Raw genomic sequence first — 23,950 nt, 5'->3', positions numbered from 1 at the left:
ACATCTCCCCACACTCCTCTTCCCCTGCAGCCCTGACACATCTCCTCCTTGATCCCTTGGTGCCTCTGAACACCACATTTGGGGAGGCAGAAATGGGTTTGTTTGCTGCACTAATTAATGACCACACAGTGGGTTTGAGGGAGCAGGAGTATCTCAGTGTTCCTCACTCCCACCCTCTCAAAAACTTTGTTGAATTGTCTTCCATGCCATGCTCTCCTGAATTTCCCCTCAAAGATTGTTTTTGCCAGAAATTTGTGACAAGGGACACATTTCACCCAAATCACGGAATCACAGAAGATGCTGAGTTGGAAGGGACCCACAAGGATCTTCAAGTCTAATCCCAGGCCGTGTTCCATCCCATGGCCAGCCCCAGCCAGAGGTGAGGAATGCCAGCAGTGGGAGGAAGCACCAGTCCAGCCTCTCTTAAGGATAAACATAGGACATCCTATTTGGGATTGTGTCTCCACGATTCTTCTCATGGAAAATCTGTAGCTGTCTAAGAAGTGAAGGGAAAGATGAAAAAATAATCAAAAGGAGACAGGAAGACCACTGTGGAAAATGAAAGCTCTGAAATCCTTCACAAGAGGTTGCCAGGGAGGCAAACAAACACAAACACACGCGCGCCCCTCTGTCCACGCCACCCCCAGACATTTTTGATCACCGAGCCTGGAAACATCCTATTTCCACCAGGAGCTGATGGGATTTTTAAGGGGCTTGGCTCCAGTCCTGCACCTTTCCCAGGCTGCAAAATGAACTGGGGGCTCTGCAGCCTGAACAGAAACACCTCATCGTGGAGGAAATGGTGGCGGAGCCGCTGGAGCGGAAACATGGGGAGCACGAGCCAAAAAAAGCCTCACATCCCTGCCTGACCAGACCCTCAAAGCACAGAATGTGGCCACGCTCCTGTCCTTCTCCTGAATCCTTTATGCCATTAGAGTGGAGTTATCCTGTGATGACCTTGCTGCTTCGAAGCAGGATTTGTGGCAGTGATTGAGCATCAATCACCCATCAGCTGAAGGACACCATGTCTGGTACATTCAACCCCAAGACCCCTCTTTTCCTGCAAAAGTCACCCAGGACTTTGGAAGAAACTCAGCATTTACACTGAATAATGGGCCAGAAAAGTCTTTCTGCAGCAAGGTAAAGCCCAGGTACCTCTGTCTCAAAAGAGAATCAACACAACACTGAAATCCACAGAAATTCTTAAGACCACGACTTGATTATACACTGAATATCCGGGGGTTTTCTTGCATAACTTCAATGTGGTAAGTCTTTAGGATGCTCTTTTAGGCTTTTGTCAAATAAACACAAGTGCTAAAAAAACCTTTTTAAAACCAAAAAGTAAATAGATGAAAAGTCTAGATTTGTGTGAATTTAGAGAGGAATCTCAGGGCCATAAGAAGGATGGAGAGATGATTAAAGCTACCAGATTGACAATTCCACTTTGGCTCCATGAGGAGACCACCCAGCTTCCTTCACCACCTCGCTCTGAACCCCAGGGAGGTTCAGAGAGGTGTGGTAAGAGGTTCAGAGGGTTGAAGGAGCTTCACCATCTTTCTTCAGGTTTGAAGGAGTTCACCACCTCTCTCCAAAGTTGACGGCTGGGCCATGAACTGACTCCAGCACTAAGGAGCTGTGAAACTGTTGGCAAGGTGGTGGGAAGGAGAGCTCTGGAGAAGCCAACACTAAATGCTCCTTGGCCAAAGCATCTGCTTTGCTCTTGAGGGCTGAGCTGTCACATCTCAGCAGCCCTTCCTGGGGACCTGACCTCCTTTCTCCAGCCCCGCCGCGGAGCTGCTGCTCACCAGTGGAGATGTTTGGGGACACAGATTTATTCATTAAGACAGAGCAAAAGTTCCTCCCCATGCTTCCCACCCCAGAGAGATGAATCCTCCCTGGCTGGCTTTTCCTGGAGGACTTTGCTCCAGACAACTTGAGGAGGAGGGAGGACATGAGCCTGCGAGACAGGAACTGATCTTTATTCAGCCTGATGGCTTGTCTACACCGAGGTACTCAGAAAAATTAATCTAAAATTAAAAGGAGGTATGATTTCAGAGTGGATTAGTCAAAGTGCACACAACCCACCAGGTGGCCACTCTTGTTTCAGCTTTAAATCACTCTTTATTTAATTTAGCCAAAATGAAGTAGGTTAAATCAAATTAAAGTCTCCTCAGCTCTGAAAGCTGACGAGAGGGAACTGATGAAGTTTAAGGAAGTTAATTCAGGAGAAATCTGGTGATGGTCCCTGCAGAAAAAAGCTCCCAGATGTTGCACTGACCAAACATCAGGGATGGGGCACACTTGCCTCCCTGGCTGAGGTTGGCCTTTTGTGATTCCTGGGCATGGAAAGCTCTGATTGATGCCAGAAAAAAGCCATCCTGTCCAAACCTCCTGCAACAAGCAGGGAAATCTTGAACCAGACCGGGTTGCTCAGAACCATATCCAACCTGGCCTTGAATGTTTCCAAGGATGGGACATCCATCAACTCCCTGGGCAAACTGTGCCACTATCTTACCATCCTTACAATAAAAAATATCTCCCTTATATCTAATCTAAATTGAATAGATAATCAATTTGTTCAGTTTGAAACCATCGCCCCTCATCCTATTGCAACAGACCCTGTAAAAGAGTTTGTCCCCATCTTTCTTACAAGCCCCCTGAAGTACAGAAAGGCCACAATAAGGTCTCCCTGGAGCTCAGTTTTGCTCAGTTTTTGTCGTGGAGGAAAACAGGACATTAAGGAGAGAGTGGACAGAGCACTGTCCCCACAAGACTGGGGAGTGGGTGCACAGGGCAGTGGGATCACCCATTGTCTTCTAGGACAGGATGGGCAGGAGGACAGAGGGGCAAGGTGGGCTCACCATCCCAGTCTTGCTGAGGGGCACGGGGACACAAAATCCATCGCCTTGCTCTCCTCTCCAGCTGGCTGGGTTCGTATTTGGGTTCACACCGAGCCACGCAGGGATGGAGCTGGCCCTGAGCTACTCATCCTGCCAGCTGAAGCCCTGCCAGCTGGCGGGCACCAGGGAGGAGTTGTCACATCTCATGTCACTCCAGTTGGGCGCCGAGCATCGGTGATGTGTCTAGACTTTATCCATGGGGGATGAGGGCCACAGGGCTCTTGCAGAGCAGAGCTCCCGTGGAGAGGTTTTGCAGCCAAAAAGCCCCCACTTTTCATGAGTATCCCACTAATCTTGCAGTGAGGAAGAGGAGCGGAGGGAACATGCCCTGTCTTGTGGTGGGGTCACTTCTTAAAGGAAAAGGATTAACCCCAAACCCAAATAGGGGGTATTGGTTTCCCTTGGGATCTCACAGCCCAGCAAAGCCAGACCACAGAGGGGCATTAAAGCTGGCATTAGCAACAGGGATCTCATGCCCAAACTTGTGCCATAAATACAGATGATTCCACCCTCAGCTGGAGGCTGACACTTGCTGCAGGCCCAGCATGGAGCAGGTCCAACCTGCAGCCCTGAAGGTCAGAAATGAAGAGGAGATACTCCAAACCCAAAGGAATAAGGAGACCTCAGCCTGGTCACAGGCAGCTTCAGTACAAGGGGAAAAAAAACTGGAGCTGGGTGACTGGGAGGTCAGTTTGTGCTGGCACAGCACCGCTGTGGTGCTGCAACACACTGTCCCCTGCTCCTTGCACCTCCCTTTCCTCTCCACCTCTCCCGAAGATTTACAGCAGGAATCGCCCTCGCTCAGCAGCCTCTGCCTGCTCCTGCCACCAAGGTTTTTGGTGGGGAGGTGGCCAGACCCCCGGGGCCAGGCTTGGGCAGGACTCAGAGGTTGCTCGCCCACCTCGAGGGCAGAAAGGGCCAGCGGAAAAGAGATGGTGGGGACACGATAAGACCCAAAGCCTCACCCTCCTTTGTGCTCCCAGCACCCTTGGTGAGTCACAGGTCGGCCCAAATTTACGCCCTCCAGCAGCAACTTTATTTTTGACCTTTTTTGGGGTCGTGAGTCATGTTGCTTCCCCCAGCCCATCTCACACGTCACCCACCACCAAGCCAGGATGGACCCAAAGATGACAAGCTGAAATATCTTGGATGATCCTTATGAGTCCCTTCCAGCTTGAGACATTCTATGATTCCGTGATTTTTGGTCTATCGAGACTCACAGGCGCCGTGATGTGACGGGGTGAAAGACACGACTGATGCCAAGTGACATAGGAGCCACATCCAACAGGCACTGGTGACCTCCTCAAGCATCCCAACTTCTCTACGTAAACTTTTGGGTGATTCCTAGTTAAATACTCACCCCCCCCAGTGAGAATTTGCTGGTCGTTCAGGCCGTGCTGGGGACAGGTTTGTCTGCGGGGGCGTCTGGGACACCTGCAAACCTTCACTGACACACAAGCTGCCACCACACCCCCCTCACTCCATGTTTCTGCAGAAGATGGATGCCAGGATCTGTCCCCCCACCACGACCAGTCCCCCATGACCTTGGCTAGCCAGGGTTACCGAGCCAGCAGCCCAGAGATTTCCTGTTAATGCCGTGAGGAGAGCTCCACATTTCCTTGGGATCCTTTGTGTGCCGGTGCTATTTTGGGTCCCACCTTTTTTTTTTCTTCTGTTCCACACCCACACCTCCCTCAGGGTGGGGTCTTCCTGGATAACTGGGAGCTCTATATATACACACATGTGTACATATGCACCTACAGATATTTATGTAGCTGTGCCTGCGAGTTGAGCCTTTGGGCACTGACTGGACACGGAGGACTTGGCAGGAGGCTCGGTGCTATTCTTTAGGTGGGGAGAGCCTAGGAAGGGAAGGACACAGCAAACCCTCCCTCCTATTCAAAACTATTTAAAGACTGTCTGGCACTGAGTTTCTTTCCCACCAAAGGGCTCCAGTGACGATCTGGCTTTACAGGCTCTGTAATCTGATCAACTTCTATTGTTGGCAAATTCATAATTGCCTCATTATTTAACAGTTGGTTTTACAGAAAAAAGAATATCCATTTTAGCTTTTTGTTATTGTTGTTGTTTTGCTTTATTTTGTTTTTCAGGACCACTAGGACCTAGTTTCTATTTGAAGAACTTGTGTTCTTCAACAACTCCTGCTCTTCCCCTCCTTAAAATAATACACATGATCACAGGAATCACTGATTAAAGGCAGGAACAGTGAGTGATGACCTTTTTCAGTGCTGTCCCAAAGAAAGGTTCTCCAGCACAGCATATTTATTACTCAGTGGCCTTTTACTGAGAGAAGTGTTCAAGGCCAGGTTGGATGGGGTTTGAACAACCTGGTCTAGTGGAAGGTGTCCTTGCCCATGGCAGGGGGGTGGAACTGGATGGGCTTTAAGGTCCCTCCCAGTCCAATCCATTCTATGATTCCATGTTCTAGTATTTACCTCCAGAGAGGAAGGATGCTCCTGGAAGCACTATGTGCTGGCTCACACCCTTGCTCAGCCACAACTTTCCAGAATAAACCTCATTATATTTCTTAACCTCTCCCTGTCCTAGTTTCCCCATCTCTACATGCAAGAGTGGACAGTTTTTGGATAGAGGAGCTGTCTTCACTCACAGGCTGGTCCAGCACCTTTCTAACCGGGGCCCCAACCTTGGTGAGGTGCCAGAGCAATACAAATAATTACTAATAGTAAATCCCATGGGAGTCTATTACATTATGGTTCAACTTCCTCCCAAACAATTGCTCCTCTTCCTTGCTTTGTATGTTCTTCAAAAGAAGCAGCTGCTGTGCTTTAGGGCTGGGACACCGGCCGTGGTAAACATACACCCCGCTCAGCTGGGCCTGGGCAGCAAGAAAGGAGATAAATCTGATGTAAGACAATCACATTGAGGGCGGAAAAAGAAAAATGAGGGTTTAATGGAAACGGCAACGTAGCAGCACGAAACAGCTCTTACCCTGAAAGGTCCCTTAGGGCACATTTATTCACTATTTTCAGGATGATCTTATTTGGATCGGCAATAAGAGCAAGAAGTGTTGAGAGCAGAAGTGCCTGTTGGTCTCAGGGCTCAAAACATCTTCATCCAGAGAGTGGTGAAGGCCCTGGCACTGCAGGAGTGCTCAGCTGAGGGAAGCAGAGATTTATTGTGGACAGTGCCAGTTATTGGACATGTCCCTGCTTTCTGCCTGTGCTGTGGGCATCCGGCCTGCACCACCCAAAATGTGCATAAAGGGAAAGATGACCCATAAATGGGGAGAAAAATGCTTTTGTCCCACAGCCAGTGGACCAAATTGTCTTTGTAGGCTGTACAGAGTATGGGAGCACCCCAATGCTGCAGGTTTGGGTGCAATATCAAACTCCTAGAGGGAGCTGGGAACCCCAAATATCGAGTGTTCAACAAAAGGCTTCACAAAAGTCCACAACAGTGGTTTGAGCTGGGTCACCTCAGGGCAGAGTGGGCTTTGGTTGGGCTCTCTTGAGGTCCTTGGGTCCTCATTCGGACACCTTGCCCTGAAACACATGGTGGGCTGTCTCTGAGGATGTTTTCCCATTGCCAGGACCAGGAATTCAGGCCTCCACAGCAGGTAGCAAAGTGGAGAAGGAAGAAAGGTCTTGCTTATTAATCGGCCAACTGCCCTGACTTAATGCTGACAAAGAACAATGCCTATTTTGCTCACCCCTTCCAAGATGGAGCCTGCAAAGGCTTTAATTAGTCAATTAAATGTGGCTTTGTCATAGGAGATGAGACACAACCGGGATCAGCCAGCTGGGTTCTTGGCTGCTGAATGACATTGTCTTTCCAGCCCAGTGACCTCATTGTTATGACTCAATAGGGGAACAATGTTGTCCACCCAGCAGCCCAGCAAGGAGTGAGATTCCTGCGTGGTTACAGCTGAGCAGAAGAGCATGGGAAGTTGCGGGATGTCACCGAGATGGGGATCCAAAGCTTTGCACTCGCTGGGTTTCAATGGCATTGCGTGCTGAGAAACCGCACCCAAAAAATATAATCTATAATACAAATGCAGCATGACACAGTGGCCATACTCAGCTCCCCAAAGACTCCCTGGACAGGTAAGTGCAGGTAGCGAGTTTGAGTATGAAGAGATTCACTGGTTAGGGAGCAAAATCCTAAATGATATCTCATGGGAAGGAAAGCTTGCAACACCTACACCCACAGTGGCCTGGTTGGAAAAGACCCCTGTCCATGTCACCTTTTGAGCTCAGGGCTTTGCTGGCATCTTCCTGCCATCAAAATATCTCCCTGCCACCAAAACCCTTCTCTCCAGGGCAGTGCCTGGAGGTTGTGCTGCAGGGCAGGCCATGGCAGGGCAAGGGGAGGGAGCAAAGGAAGCAGGAAGGAAGAAGGAGCTGCATCCCCTCCCTGCTGTTAATCATCCTCCTCTTTCTCCTAAAAGCAGCCATCAGGTCTGCAAACACCAGGTTGAATTCCCACCTTGCAGGGAGGTGACCAGCAGCTCTGGGTGCAGGGGTGGGATGTGGGGCTGGGCTTGATGGTAATATTCAAATTCCTCCGTTCCCCAGACAGCAGAGACCAGATCCTGCTTTTGGCTCAGCAGCGAAACTCCGTCATGTCAGCTTGGACATTTCCTTTAGAAAACTGAGCTGGAGTCACAGTGGGGTTGGGGATGGGAAGAGAGGGCAGGGACTGCAGGTCAGGTCTGTGATTGGACCCACAGAAGGGCATCGGCAGAGCAGAGGAGGGAGAGAGCACTGAGCTGGGATTCAGTGGGTGCTGCTGGTTGGAATCCAGGAGTGGGGAGTTTGGAGGGAGAGCAAATGCAGCCCCACTTGGGGGATGTGCTACACTGGGGAAGGCTGAAGCTACATGAACAGCCCTGTCATATTTGCAAGTGACCCTTAGCCAAATCAAAGCATGAATTTGCTGCAGAAACCACCCAGTTTTATGAGATACAAGAAAAGAGCTTCCCTGACTATGGAAGGGCAGAAGTGACGACTGAAAAATCCACACACAGATTTCAAATGCACATTTGGAGAAGCACAATCAGCTGTGCAAAAAGACCCTCCCGTTGCCCTGAGCCCCACCTCATCCTGACATCTCTGGAAATTATTATCTGGGCAAAATGCTGCTGAACACCACTAAGAAAGCAAGCCCTGAGCCTGCTGAGCATGGAGGCAAGAAAGAGCTGAGCCATCAAAAGCAAACAATGACTTCTAGCAGCGATTATTGATAATTCTCAGTAATTGATTGTTGGTTGTTTTAAATTCTCAGTAACTGATTGCTTTAAATAATTAATAACTTGCAAGTCTACCTACTACAGACACTGCTCTCTGGTGCAGGCATGTTCCTGGCCCCTCTTACCTGACATAGAATCACCACAGAATCACAGAAAGGAACCTTGAAGATCAACAGCACCAAGTCCTTTGTCCAGCAAATTTCTGCACAGCAGAGTAGCAAAATAAAAGGGACACCCATGCTAGAAGCCAGCATTGCATTCTGGGACTGTGGGGGATGCAGCAGATGGACAAGTTCTGTGTTGCTGCAAGATTTGGATCAGATCTCCCAAATGGGAGCAGAATAGTGTTGGAGAAAAGGGAATGTGATGGAGATGATTTACAGCAGCAGGACCTTTGTATGTTAGACCCTCACCCTTGGGAAGGTGGCTCAAATCCAAACCCAATCAGCTCCAAAAGTTGTTCTTCATTGCTACAAAACAAATGCATTATTCCTAATCTATATGATCAAGGAGAGGGCTCCTCCTTTCCCCACTCTGGGTAGTTTCGTGGAAAAATCCATGGATTGAGCAGGCTGGGATGATGTGCAACTCTTAGACTTTGGGAAGTCCTGAGAGGTCCAGGTGTCACCAAGCTCCTGTAACAAGCCTTTTGTGAGGAGAAATACGGGAAATCTGCCCACAGGCACCTCAGGGACATCTGTCCACATCAGCAAAGAACAGAGTTGTTGCTTAAAAACAGGAGCTGAGAGATCCGAGGGTCTTTCCCTGCCTCTGTGAAACAAATTCCTGCATCAGGAATACTTCTTACTTCAGACACAGGCTGTGAGCATCTGGTCTTGCCGGATTTGGGCAGAGGCAAAATCTTATTACCCCTTCTCTCTCCTGTCCCTCAGTAGGGTGAGTGCCCCTGCTCAGACTGAGCCGAAATCCTTGCGGGAACAGCTCATGGGCTGCACTTTTCTTACCCTTCCCTTCCCTGAGCCCCCCACTGTGATGAGCGTCAGCCTTCAGGATGGGAGTAAATAAAGTGAATCCCCAAAGTGCTTTCCAAAATCCAGCTTCAAAGCCAGTTTTCCTACAGAGGTTTCCCAGAGCTAGTCCCACTCACCATCCGCTTTATCAACCCTCTTCCTCCAGCGCCTCAGGGTACCAATTTTCCCAGCCAAGACAGAGATAAACCCGTGCCCCAAAACTGCTTCTGAGCTGGATTATAAGGAACCCCTCCCTAAAAGGCCAGCTGGGCTGTGTTTCAGGCTCGGGGCAGCCCCTGCTCCCAGGGAAAGCAGCTTTACATCCATCCCGGCATCGCTGCTGTCACCCCCCCTCCAGCGAGCCCCCTCCTAATCAGATTGGAGTGGTCCTGCCAGACACGCAAAATGCTCTCACGGAAGACAAAGAGTGGAGCTGCCACCCTCATCCGCCAGCTCAAACACAAACACAGCCCCGAAATAGCCGGCATTCCTTCGGCACGGCCGGCCCCCCGAGCGCTTCTCCTCAAACCCGCAAGGCACACGCAGCGTCTTTTTGGTGGTTTTCCGATTTTTAAAAATTATTATTTATTGATTTTGCAGTTTTTTATCAGGACTGTTAGCGGGGTTTTCCTGTGTGAGAGCACACGGAGAGTTTGCACAGTGGGACCTCAGCAGCCACACCCTCCAGAGCTTTGGGTCTGGCCCAAAATACACCCTCTCTCCACAGTGTCCCCCCAACTTTCTCACCAATAAGCATCGTGCTGGGGCTCTCCACCCATCCCGAGGCCTATCCAGTTGTGCACACCGTGTCCTGCAATGCTGGAACATTCTGCACTGGCCAGGGAGAGTAAGCAGAGGGTTCTGCAGGAGCTGCTGGTGGGGCAAGATGCTGATGAGATGCTGTAATCTCATTCCTAATGTGATCAGGGGAGGGAAAGCCCTGCTCCCTTGGGGTTCCCTGTGCCACCAAAAGTCCTTTAAACCCCCCAGAATTTTACCCAGCCCACCCGTGGCCAGATGCGTAACAGCAGCACACAAAAAATTGGATTTTTTTAAAGCAGAAAACAATCTCTTCACTTTTTCATCCTATCAATTTGGATTCCTGTCTCTCCCCCCCTAACCCTCTCTAAAGGGCATTCATAAAGGACCACACAACACACATGTTGACCATGGGGTCCCCTATTTCTCCTGCCACCAACCCACCTTACATGGCTACATTTCCCCCTCGTCCCACCAGTCTGCCTTTCTTCTTTTTGTACCACTTGCTTTGCCAAAATAAAAGATTTCTCCCCCCAACTCAGCTGCCCTAAATCACCCCCAGAAACTGAAGCCATGATTTGGAGAAACCTGAAGTGGGTAATGTGGACAGTGGTGGGTGACAGGCTTTGTGCTTCGCTGTGCAGCCCAGAGTGGTTGTTTTGACCATCCTTTCCCTCATTAGGAATTGCTGATCACCACCCCATCCACCACTGACATTCTCCTGATTGGAAAACTCCACAGGAAATAAGGTTTGGGGTGAGATAGTAAATTATAGGCCGGGTCTGGAGAACCACTCACTATGGAAGAGCCTCTGGCTCCCATGGCCATCATGGGATATTGCTCCTCCCAACACCCTGAGAGGGATTTGGGCTAATCAAATGCAGAGTCAGGGCTGCAGGGTCTTGCCCAGGGTCTGTTAGTGCATCCTCCACCTTAGGCTGGGTTCAACTGCAGCTTATCAGGGAACTTTATGAGCCTAAACTGATGTTTTGTGGCAGAAACAGAACACCATTGTCACTGGCAGTGGCACAGCAGTGATGGCAGGAGTGGCATCACAATCATCTCAAGATCATTTTATTTTCCTTTCTTCCCCACCCCCTGTGATTGTTGCCTTAAATTGTAAAGTTTTATTTCTCAGACTTGCTGGATAAAATGGTCTCATGTTGGATCAGCAATGAGATGCATTAAAATAGGCTGGATGAGGAGATCCAGGATTCACCAGGCTCTGTGGAATTGTCTATGAATAGTGTTTTACTTGGGAAAAAAGAAGGGGAATTCAGGTTATCCCTGCTATCCTCACCAAACTGCCATGATAGGCATGCACTGTGAATGGATGGAGGTCCACCAGGATCTGCTAGGCTATGTTGGTCCCCTGGACACAAGAAGGATCTTTCCAGTCTGGGCTTGTCCTATTGGGAATGGGTGTGCTCACTGCCATGGGCCACGATCCGTCAAGGCCAAATCTCTTCCTAATTTGTAAAAGACCAAATTTAAAAAAAAAATAAAATATTAAATATACTTCAGTAAGACCAAACCCAAGCAGGGTACTCATGGCACTTGGGGAATTTGGATTTTCTAACACTAAACAGGATTGGATTTGGATGCGGGACAAAAAACAGGCAGCCAGTTAAAGGAAGCCTCGTTAATTCTTGCTTCTCTTTCCTTTAATTGCCTTCTGCCCACACTATGGGCAGATATCCAGGGTATCCAGACACTCAGCGTGGGGTTCTTCTGTCAGAAGTTACACATATAAACCTCAGCTCTCCATTGAAATTCCCTCTGCAGACCAAGGGGAGACACAGCCAGCCGCTCCATCCACAGTTAATTCCGAGCTGCGAAAACAACTGGGAACTGGCAGCTGAAAAATAAAATTGTTTCCTCTCCCGTTTTAAACAGTAAAAGTGAATTTTAAGGGAACAACTCCTGCTTGTTCAGAATCCTCGAGGGACACGAAACAATTCATTTCAGTCGTGAAATAAACCCCATCACTAAGCTTGAGATTTGCTCAGTGAACTGCTCGGCGCTGAGCTCAAAAGTGTGTTGAAAACTTTATTCATTAGGTAACCAGGCCCTGGGTTATTTGATGTGACTTAAAGGAATTTTAAATGCTGGTTTTGCATCTGTCAGTTTAACAGCAATTTCCTCTCCAAGCAAAGAGCGTTTTCCACCAATAAACCCCGAATTAGTTTTTTTCATCATTACCAAGGAAGACTTCTGAGATGCATAAATTAGAAATCAAGACAGAGAGGCATCAGGCTATAAAATTGCTTAAACAAATATGTTCAAGAGTGTGTCAACCTGGTTGGAAAACACAGTTGAAAGGCAAGAGTGGGCTGTAAATCTCCAAGTTTTACAATGAGGAGAATTAGCCCTGCTGAAGGGATGTAGCTATGAATTGTAAATGAAAAACATGATTAAAATCAAATCATTCAAATTCTGACTTTCTCCTGCCGTATTTTAAGTCGTGATTAAAATTCATAATTTAAGCCACATCAATTTAAATCAAAGCACCCTGCCATAAAATGAGGTTTTGAACCCTTTGTGAGGTTTTAATGAGAAAAAAAAAAAGATCGTCCTCCCGTTGAATGAAGTTAATGGGGATTTATTGGTGCCATTCATAGGCAGGAACTATCTTAGAAGCCTCCAAAATCACACAGACTGAGAGCCTTGAGGGCTTTTTTTAGCCATCTGGGAAAGTTTTAAGGAAACAAAATAATTTTCTATAACAGAGTGTTGTATTAATCTCTAAACTTTTTTCCCCCACAATATTCCACACGACTGATCAGGACAGGAAAATTTATTCCTTATGCCAAAGAGATTGACACCTCTCATGGCCTTTTTGGCATGGGAATTACCCCAAGTGATGATGGGCTGAGATTAACTCTTGCATACTTGGAAAATGGGCTCAAGGGGGTGATTTTTGCTTTCTGACTTCACAGCTGATGTGATGCCATGTCCCACTTTGCTTATAATTTGCCCTGTTGTCTCTCAGTTGGATGAGGCTTTTCTGGGAGCCCCAGAATTGTTGGTTCATCCCATTTGCAGCACACTTTCATTTCCATGTGGGATTCTGGGGGCTTATGGCATTGCTGGGACTTGGTATAAACTCATGTGGCCTCAGAAGGAGGCAGTGGAGAGCACAAACACCTCACAGCCAGATCAGAGTAAAAATGAAACCCATATTAGAAGGAAAAAATAACGAAAAGGAAAATAAAAACCACGAGGGGGTCGTTTTGTGCTTTTACTGCACGTTGCTACTTTCTCCACTTTGCCAAGAGAAACCCATGGGAGCAAATTTGTATTTATTTATTTGTTATTTCTATTCCTTTAGGCTCCAAAACCAAATCAGGGCACCAGCAGAGAGTGATGACTGAAAAAATGCATTAATGAGAAAGCTGGTTTGGAGCAATCACAGCCTGGTTTGAGGGTGTTACTTATTAGCTGGCCTAGTACCTGGTAGAAACTTGCTCCCTTTACCTGTGCTTTAAACATTTCTTCTGTTGCTTAATAAATTAGAAATGTCCAACCAAGACAACTTTATTGCTTATTTAGCATAAATATATCTATCTATCCCCAAGACCTTGGTTACTTGATGTTATTCCAGCACAGCCACTGCTAACCAGATCCCTGCTGGCACAGAGCATCTCCTTAACTCTACTCTGCTTTTTCTCACAGCCAAGGCTTGCAGTATCTTGATAAGCAGCATATAATGGTCACCCTGAGAGCTCTCCACTTCCCTCAGCCTGCAGCAGTATCATTTAAACTTTTCCTTTTTTTTCTTCCCCCCCCCCATTTGCCTACGTGGTGGAATGTCTTATCTCACTCTCCTGCCTTCAGACTCCAGGGAGGAGGGAAAAAAAAAGAAAAAAGTGGTCTTTGCTATTAGGTTTCAAAGAAGGACTTTCTCAAATACAGTTTTTCCAAATCTTTCTGAAGAGCCTTTCAAGTCCCCTTTGTCAAAGTTAGAGATCTGGCATTTTTCTCTTTGCCTTCATCTAACAGAAGCCACTTAGAATAAATGTCTGACAAGGTTGTCTCCTCATTTCTCTACAATAGATTTAATATATATTTAAGCACTACAGCTTAATAACTCTAAGCCAATTTCTCCCTTCTCTTCCAGTTAAATTTGCTAAAATCAATTAAGGCTGCAAGAGAAAATTTCAGCCTTTGCCATTAATAACTAAGGCCTTATTCTTCCACTGCAAAATGACCTTCCTTCTGCCTTTCACCACTCTCATGAGCCATGTGGCCTCAGACCAAAGCTCCCTGCACACAGAGTTTGTAAGACAGAGAAAAAGGCTCTGGATTAATGCAATTTTTATTAAGGATCCTAAGAATATCAACTGGACCTCTAACCAACATCTAAAATGGGACTAACTCAGAGATAAAAAATTCCCATTTCCATTTTGGAGGAGGTTATAACACAGATCCCATCTGCCTATTTCCAAGGATCTGTCCTGAACCTGGCATCGAACACAGATCTGGGTTTTAAACCCAAGGATCATATATCATATTTGCCTTTTCATTTTGCAGCCTTTAGGGTGCACTCCTGACCCACCACCAAGACGTTCTTCCAAATCCCGAAACACACCTTTTTTTTTTATGTTTTTAAGCACATACAGACACTATTCTACAACACCAGGGACACGGTGTGATTCTTGGGGTGTCCTGTGTAAGGCCAGGAGATGAACTCAATGATCCTGATGGGTTCCTTACAACTCAGTATATTCTATGATAAGTATTTCCAGGAGCAGATTCTGGATATTTTTGGTACAACGTTGGATCATGTTGAGGAGCATATATGGAAACAAACCTTTCTAGTGGACAAATTAGCCCAAGACACATCTAAATTGCCTTCAGAGGATGCAGCTGAATTAAAGAACAGCTCAGCTCCAACCTTGAACACCCTGGATAAATATCTGAACCTACATGGCATTACCTTGGGTCCCTCAGTAGGAGGAAGAAGCAACTTGTCTCCAATTACAGAAGAGCTGGCAATACTGGGACTCCCAGTTTTCTCCTCCTCCACAAGCCAGTTCATCCCAAACTGGAGCCCAGTGCCCTTCTGCCACCACCCAGCCCCAGCACTACACCAGGACACAGAACCTTGGACATCATGCACAAGTCAAGCCATTGCTGAAAGCGAAACCTCAACGTCGCCTTCCCTCAGCTGGTTTATTGTGGATGCACATTCTAAAAGCAGGTGCTTCAGCCCAAAATAAAGGCTCATTCCCCTTCCTCACCCCGTCTGCTCTCTGCAGGGCATTGAGGTGCCACACTCAGTTAATTTTAACAAGATGTTTGCATCCTCCCTGTCTCCTTGCAATACTTTGTCACCGAAGTGTCACCGGTGCCTGCTGAGTGCCCCTGGCCCGCGGCCAAGCGAGCTGTGAGACACACGTTTTCCACGGGACAGAAAAGGTGCCTGCAACGTGCAGAGCAGCAGGAGCTGCAGAGATCTGCAAAACAGACACATTTAGTGATGAGAAAACCTTCATCAACAAGGCCTGGGGCTCAATAAGCAAATAGGCACTGGAGGATGTTGGCGCCTTTGGAGTTCGGAGCAACTTCACTCCGAGTCTTGAAGGAGAGAGGGTTTTTTTTTTCTCTTTAGGGTTGATGGGGCATCCTGGCACTTTCTGGTTCCAAAAGGATTTCACAGAATCACAGAATATTCAGATATGGAGGGGACCCACAAGGATCACCAAATCCAACTCCTGGCCTTGCACAGGACAACCCCAAGAATCCCACCACGTGCCCAAGAGTGTTGTCCAAATGCTTCTTGGACTCTGGCAGCTTTGGCGCCATGACCACTTCCATGGGGAGCAATACTTGGTACCAAAGGCTGACTCTGAGACACACTGGGACTCAAATCAAGTGAATATGTCCATGCAATCCTGAAAAAGGTCACCCAAAATAACCCACAAAACAAATTTTGTACTTCCAGAAAGCAGTAACTTTACTATTGGCATTTTCTAAGACTCTTCCAGACACTCACTATTTCCAGCACTAATTGTAATTCAAAGCGAGCAAGAAACTTGAAGGAGGCTGAATCATCCTTTAGGGAACCTCAGGTTTCCTCAGAGGGTGGTGAAGCCCTGGCACAGGTTGCCCAGAGAAGCTGTGGCTGCCCCATCCCTGGAAGTGTCCAAGGCCAGGTTGGATGGGGCTTGGAGCAACCTGGTCTAGTGGAAGGTGTCCCTGCCCATGGGAGGGAGTGTAACTGGATGATATTTAATGACTCTTTCAATCCAAACCATTCTGTGGTTCTATGATGAACTCTCTTCCTTGGCTCTGGAAGGAGGTGAGGACACTGATACCCATCCCCGGGAAGTTCACCTTGAAGAAAAATACCACTGCATCTGGTGGCCCCAGGCTGTCACACTATAAAGGGGTAGAAAACAAGCAGTGCAAATCACCAGCTCCTCCTGAATCACAGCACAAAGCTCCAAATTTAGTGGGTCTCATGATAAAAGCCCTCTTTGTGGCTTGTGCCTTCTGCTCTTGCAGCGTCGCGCGGTTGCTTCTGGCCATGGAAAGCTGTTGTTGCATTTCAGTCCCCTGCTCACCAGAACTTCATGGAACCATGGAAGGCCAGAAAAGACCTCTAAAATCATTGAGTCCAACCATTAACCTAACACTGCCTGGTCCACCCCTAAAACAGGTCCCTAAGCACCACGTCTAGTTGTTTTTTGAACACTTCTCACTGCTCTTTGTCCTGCAGCAGCCCCAGCTGAGAGAATCTCCCCATCCCTGACCGCTCACCATACGGTCTCTCCACCAAACAGCACATAGTTTAAGAAAAAACAGGAAAAACAGAGGCAGAAACTCTGTCACAGTCCTTTAAACAGCTTTTCAGCTCTTCATATATGATTTTTGTACAGTAACAGGGAAGATCGTATTTTTCTCCCCAGCTCTACCTTCTCAGACAGGGTTGTTTAGCACAAATATTAACATGTGTTTGGATATGGCACATTTAGGCACTTCTAAACTGGAGCTGTGATGTGGGCAGAGCACATCCCTCCTGCCTCCACCCAGTTTCCACAAGGATCTCCAGAGCAAAGAGAACAAGGCTGTGGTACAACTCTACAACAAATATACATTAGAGCCATAAAACCTGATGAAGCTCAGACAAACTGTTCCCAAGCCTCCAAAATAACAGGAGAAAGCAGCTTCACTCTGGGTTGTAGGACACCATCACACCAGGTAATTCTAGGAGGAAAATAGGGATTTTCTTTTGGTTAAGCCCCAATGGCAGATGGAGAGGGTTTGGGGGGAGATGGGTGGCACTTCCCCAAACCCCACCATGCAGTGGGACCTGCAAGACTCCCATGCAGAATCAGGCTTGAGCCTGGCTGTCTCACAAACTGCAAGAGAAAGACTTGGCGGATTTGTTTGGGAATTCCAAGCCCAAAGGAACTGCTCTCTGACATGTGGAGTATCCAGCAAAGCCCTGGGGGTTGCAGCAGACAGAGCACAGGTAGCTGAAGAACAACAAATGCCAGATGACTGTGCATGGCTTAGAGTGGGGAAAAAAAAGGCCAGGTTTGCTCAGGAGCTCTGTGTGAAGGAAAGGGCAGGCATTGCAAGAATTCAGAAACAACATCCTTAGATGGAGATGGGCCAGTTATGGAAGAAGCTGAGCACGTAAACAGGCTTTGGACAAGGAAGTTGTCCTCGGAGGCTTGGGGAGATTTCACACTCCTGCACATGGGGAATGGACTAAACAGGGCCACCTGGATTCCTGCAGAGTTCAAACCCTCTGTGGTGTTCAGCCCTCGGAGCTGAGGGTGATTGCTGGTCATGCAAGAGCGCTGTCAGGTTGGGAGCAGAACTGAGGGTGAGGCGGATCCTCAGGCTCACAACCTGCGTGGTTCTGTCTGTGTCACTCCCCATCAGATCAGCAGTGGGAAGGGAGGAATTTCTGTGCATCTACAGATGGATTTGCTACGTACTTGGTCCTGCTACTGCCTGGACCCCCTGGAGATAAAGGTGAAGGCACCTGGGCTTGGGGCTTGAGCTCCCATAGCACAGGCAGATGTTACAGCAGGATCTCACCTCCACAGAGCATCACTCTGTAATAAGGATAAAACCCCAATCACTCCATCCTCCCCAGCCCTGCAAAGCCCCCAGGGGGGGCTCTGGGTGCTGCGGTGGGTCCTTGAGGACAGGGCAAAGAGGCCACCCAGACCAGCATCATGGAGAAGGGGGCAAAATTTGGGGTACCTAAACCCCAGCAGCTCCTCTCTGCGCTCACAGGGGAGCAGCACAGCAGAGGGATCCTCACTGGCCACGGATAACCTCCATCACTCCCCACGGCCTGAGCCCCAAAACACCCCAGAACTTTCTCTCCCCCAAATGGGAAGAGAAAATACATGATTTATAAAGTAAATAATAACCAAAGTGCAACCCCAGCCTCCCTAGAAATGCTGAGAGCAGATATTTCCAGCCGGTCTCCCGTCACCGCCAACATGAATGATCACCAACCTCCTTGTCACAAACCTTTAGAGCAACTCTCCAGAATTAAATCAGCATATTGCATGGTTCCAGTTCCTTTCATCCAAAGATCTTCAAATGATTTACAAACAATTCTTTAATTAAGCCTTCCAAACAGGCCCCAGGCTACTATTACTGTACCTGCTCTGCCACGGGGGAATCGAAGATGCCGCACTGCTAAAACAGCCTGCAGAAAGGTTGCAAAAATCTTATCAAAGTTCCTCCAACAGCAAATATATTAAGAAGACACTCTGCTTCACTGCTGATTCTGAAACCCTCAGGTTAACCATTTTTTTCTTCTCCAGGAGACATGGCCCCAAATTGCCTCCTCCCGCCCATGTCAGGATTAGTATTCAACGGATAAAATGGTTTTTTAAAAATGCACATCTTTGACAGCTTGTCTTCTACAAACACGAACTCCCAGTACCAGGGAACTCCCAGTACCAGGGAGCCAGCCCAGCTTTGGGAATGAAAAGCAGTGTTTTGGCAACAAGGATTTAAAACCCATCAATCTGAGGTTTGTTTTGATCCGGGGGTTGATCTCCAGTAAAGCCCCTTCCTGTTCTTTTTTGCCCCCAGGACAGGTTTGTGCTGTGGCTCTTTTGAATCCTCTGTGAATAAAAAGAATTGGTTTTCTCTTCCTGATGCAATTTTGTTATCAGACCCCCCTGTGGGAATACAAGACGCAATATGGGGAAGGAGAAAATAAAATTAAATATCCCATGAAGACACTGTAATGGGTAACTGAGCCACTCACTGGCTGGTTGAATTTACAGATGTTATTTGCCCAGTGCCATGTTTGCTGCATCTCTTGTACGCTCTTGTCTGAAGCTGATTTTATCCTGATTTAAGGAGGGAAATAAGAGGGAATCTCTGCAGAATCAGGGGTTTGGGATGCCACAAGCCTGGAAGTCAATATTTCTAGAGAAATAGCTGTACCCAAAAGAGCTGCCTTTAAAAAACTTCAGTAACCTTGCGCTGACTCTGCTCTGCCCCACGCACAAAGGTTGTCACCTTCCAAAAACATGATCCAAAATCCCAACTTCCCGCTCACCCACCCATTTCACATCCAGTTCAAGGAGAGCAAATCATGCAGGTACCATCCCGATTTCTTAAGATACTCGAAATCTTGCAGTTTCACTTACAGACTCAACTTCTTCCCATTTAAGGAGGGGAAAAAAAGATGAATTTTAAGCTTTGAGTAGCTCAGATGATTGCAGAGATATCAGCCTTGAGACTCCAAGCCCAAACACCCAGCAAACTGGGATGCCTATTTTGGCCCCTAAGGAAGAAAATCCTGGTGCCAATACCCAGTGAGCAACATAAAAGCATCTCTAAGGAGCTTATTTCAGAACTTAAGAGCAGCAATGAATGACAGAAAATGCTGTTTTCAAGGATTTAGTTAATTAATTTCTGAGAAAGGTGTAATAGGATCACTTGAGAGTGTTATAGAAACAGGTCCCCCCACATCCTCCCACTGAAAGCCTGTTTTGTCCCGAGCCCAGAGTATTTATTGCCCCATTCTGAAAAACAAAACAAAACCTTCTGAGAAGGCAAAGTCAGCTAAACTCAGCTAAATTCTGTCCAGCACAAGAAAATTGTGTTAACTGCTCCTACTTTATGCCGATATATTAATGACTCTCAGCCTTCCTGAGCTTTAAGGGGAAGAGAAATCTCTTTTCAAGCCCACCTTGGCATCCGGGAGAGATGGGGGCTCACACCTGCTCACCCACCAAACCCCCGGCACCGTGAGTTCCATGAGAGGAACAGGAAAAAAATAGGCAGGCAGAGATTTCAGCCAGACCTCTGGGAATTCACCCCACAGTTAAATCCCCAGGGCCCTGCCTCCACTTGTGCTTTTACCTCCGGAGCCTCCTCCAGCTTTTGTTACCTTGAATAAAAGCACATTCAGCTCAGCAGAGGCTCTTTTGGGAGACAGGAGTCGGAGCAAGATTTCACCTTCTCCTATTTTATTTCGTATTTTATTTTATTTTATACTATTTCATTTTATTAGATTCCCACCTCCCTTGTCTTCTTTGATTACAGGGAAGAAACACCCCACTCCTCCCTACCTTTATTCACTTTCCAAAGAATCAGTGCATTTCCTTTCCCTGCTGCTTTTCCATGTGTTTTTTTGGCCACCTCTCCAACAATACACCCCATCAAAGAGCCAGACCTCCCACTCCATCACCCACCAGACCCTGAACCCCAACACCATCGCAGGACCCCAGGCACTGCTTCCACTCCCAAACCTCCCCGACACGACACATCCCGCCCGGCTCCACCGCTGCCCCACAGCGAGGGGTCTCCAGTTTAACCTTTTTCCAACTCCTCCATCAACTTCCAACAGGGAATTGCTTTCTCCCCCCCCGCACTCTTTTCCCACGCCATCTCCACGGTCAGAGGTGATGGCTCGTGTTCGGTACGTGCAGCACCCGGAGCGCTGGACCACTGCAAGAACAGCCGCACCAAGCCGAACCCAAGGTCCCCCCCTTGCTCGATGGGACCCTAAAAAATCGCTCTCCCAAGACAGATGTTTCCCCAGCGCCCGGGCAGGGATGCGGGCGGGAAGCAGCGGGTTTGGCTCATCCCGCTGCAGAGCGAACCAGCACTGCGGCTCCTGCACCCGAAGTTGCGCTGCCGCGGGGGGCTGGATGCGCTCTGGTTTTGGCTAAGCGGGGCGATAAGCCGGACTCAGGAGGCGGGTGGGCTTTCAGCATCCCCCCCCCCCCGGATCGTTATCTTCCAAACTCGCCGATAGTAAAAGGAAAAACAGAGGGGGACGAGAAGGCGAGGGATGCTGGAAGGTGGGGAAAAGGCACGGCGAGGGCAAAAAGCGGAGAAGGAGGCGGCACTCACCGAGCAGCAGCAGCAGCAGCGGGAGCAGCGGCAGCAGCCCCGGAGCCCGCATGGTGCTTCCCGGCCGTCCCGCCGCTCTCCCGGCGCTCAATCCCGGCGGGGCGGGCGGGAGATGCCCTCCCTCCCACCCTCCCTCCCTTCCCCGGCCACTGCCCTCCCTCCCCTCCCTTCCCTTTCCCCGGCCCCGGCCCGGGCCCCCCCTTTCCCCGCCGGGGGAGGCGCGGAGCGGCCCCGACCCGCCCCCGCCTCCGCCCCCGGAGCGGAGGGAGAGAGCGGTGGGATGGGGATGGGGATGGAGGGGGGGATGAGGAGAGGGGGATCCACCTGCCGAGGGGATGTGGGGTTGCGTTAGGATGGGGGTGTGCGGGGTATTTGGGGTTCTCAACTGCATGGGGGCATTTGGGGGTTTCATTGGGATTTTGGGGTGAGGGGGTATTTGGGGTTCTTAACTGTGTGGAGGGGTTTGAGGATTTTGTTGGAATAGGGGTTTGGGGGGACTGGGGGCTGTCAGCTGCATGAGATTTGGAGTGAGGAGGTTGGGGAGGATTTAGGGGGTTTCATTGGGACGGGGGTTTGGGGTTGTCAGCAGTATGGGGGGATTTAGGGGTATCATTGGATTTGGGAGGTTGGGAAGGATTTGGCGGTTTTGTTGGGATTGGGATTTGGGAGGGATTTGGGGTTCTTAACGGCATGGGAGGATTTGGGGGATTGGGGGATGGGTGTGGATTTGGGGTTTCTTTAGGATGAGGGTATGGGGGAGATTTGGGGTTCTCAACTGCGTGGGGAGACTTGGGGCTTTCGTTGGGATTGGGGTTTGGGATTGTATTTGGGGTTCCACCTGCATGAGGGAATTTGGGATTTTAGTCAGGGTGGGAGATTTGGGGAGAGCATGGGGGTTTCATAGAAATTATGAGGTTGTGACGAATTTGGGAGGGGGTTTGGTGTTCTCAATTGGATAGGGCCATTTAGGGGCTTCATTGTGTTTGGACTGGGTTTGGGGTTTTCATCGGGATGGGGGCTTGGGAGCATCTAAGGTTCTCAAATGCATGGGGCAATTTTGTGGTTTTATTGGAGTTGGGAGGTTGGAGAGGATTTAGGGGTTTTGTTGGAATGGAGGTTTGGGGGGATTTAGGGTTCTCACCTGCATGGGGGATTTGGGGGTTTCAATGGGTTTGGGGTTTCCATCGGATTGGGGACTTTAGGGTGACATTTGGGACTCCTGGCTTGATGGGGGGAAATGGAGGGTTTCTTTGGGATAGGGATTTGGAGTTCTCACCTGCATGGGGAGACTTGGGGGTTTAGTCAGGGTGAGAGGTTTCGGTGGGATTTTGCATTTACATGGGGGGATTTGGGGATTTCATTGGAATCGAGTGGTTGGGGAGAATTTGGGGTTTTGTTTTGATGGTGGTTTGGAGTGAATTTGGGGCTCTCACCTACATGGAGGGATTTGGGGAGTACATTGGGTTTAGAGGTGGATTTGGGATTTTTATCAGGGTGGTGGGATTCCTGCCTGTGTGGAGGGGATCTGGAAAATTCATCAGGATGAGGACTTGGGAAGGATTTGGGGGTTTTGTCAGGGTGGGCGGTTTGAAAGGGAATGTAGGAGGGTTTGGGGTTTTCATTGGAACTGGGGAGTTGGGGAGGGTTTAGGGTTTTCATTGGAATGGCAGGTGTGAGGATGATTTGGTATTCCCACCTGCATAGTGGTGAACTGGGAGGTTTCACTGGAGTTCAGGGTGAATTTGGGGTTTTCACTGGGGGGAAGACTTGTGAGGGATTGTAAGTTTTTGTCTGGATGGGGGTTTGTAGGTTGATTTTGAATTCCCACCCACATGAATAAGGATTTGGGATTTTCATCTGGATGAGGACTTGGGGATCAATTTGGGATTCCTGCCTGCATGGGGAAAATTTGTGGGTTTTATAAGGACGGGCATTTGGGGGTGGATTTGGAATTTTCATCTGGATGGGGGTTTGATTTCAGATTCACATCCAGGTGTGGGTTTCTTGGGGATTTTCATCTAGATTGGGTTCATTTTGGGATTCTCACCATGAGTGGGGGTTTCTTTGGAGTTTTGGGTTAATTTGGGATCACTTTCTGCACTTTCACCCATCTGAACACACACACAGTACCCCAATGGTACAAAATCCCCCTGATCCCTCCTCTACCCCACAGTGAGTGTACTTTTTCACAAGATGATTTCTAGGAAAGGTTTACTCTTGTTTGGAATGTCTTAAAGGAACAACATGCCCAGAGTATGAAGGACAAAATTATTATCAGATCTTGGCATTTTTTGTGGCAAGAGGGAAGGGTGTTGAAAGTTTTTTCTCTGATGTTCAGGCTGTAGCTGGGAGGAAACTAAAAATAAGTTCAAAGCTTTGCACTGAATCCCTCTCCTGGCTCTGACAGATCCAACTAAACCAGGAACCTTCCCAGCCGGGACCCAGAGGTGGCAAAAATAACCTTCCCTCCAAAAAGGACTTTTCAAATACAGTTTTCTTGATGCCTTCAGTTAAAGGTGGACTTTCTTCTTGTTGCAAGGTCACCTTGAGAAGATGAGGAGATGCTTGGGTTGGCTGGCTCACCCTCCCTACCTGCTTTGCATTTGTCCCCAGAAAAGGCTTCTTGTCCTGATTTTGGGTTCTGAGTCAGTGGAGAGACTTTCCCTGTGCCTCAGCCCAGCCTCACCTCCTCTTACTACAACTCTGCATTACACAGCCCCTAAAACCTGGGAAAC

At 48.5% G+C, this 23,950-nt stretch overlaps 1 protein-coding gene across 4 annotated transcripts in view; it reads right to left on the bottom strand.

The window, feature by feature from the left end:
* LOC113982172 (podocalyxin-like) overlaps positions 1 to 21,284 on the bottom strand; it is a 44,951-nt gene extending 23,667 nt beyond the window's left edge. For all 4 annotated transcript variants that reach the window (XM_027710187.2, XM_027710192.2, XM_039383488.1 and 1 more), the window contains exon 1: positions 21,216 to 21,284. In XM_027710187.2, coding sequence (XP_027565988.1) covers positions 21,216 to 21,267 — 52 coding nt within the window. In that variant the 5' untranslated portion in view covers positions 21,268 to 21,284. The remainder of the gene's footprint in view (positions 1 to 21,215) is intronic.
* Between the last annotated feature and the right edge of the window lie 2,666 nt (positions 21,285 to 23,950).

The sequence above is a fragment of the Pipra filicauda genome, unplaced genomic scaffold (assembly GCF_003945595.2).
Source record: "Pipra filicauda isolate LSUMZ 115617 unplaced genomic scaffold, ASM394559v2 scaffold311_size1313980_pilon, whole genome shotgun sequence".
In the NCBI taxonomy this organism is placed as follows: Eukaryota; Metazoa; Chordata; class Aves; order Passeriformes; family Pipridae; genus Pipra; species Pipra filicauda.
This window is presented reverse-complemented; position numbering and strand designations above follow the sequence as displayed.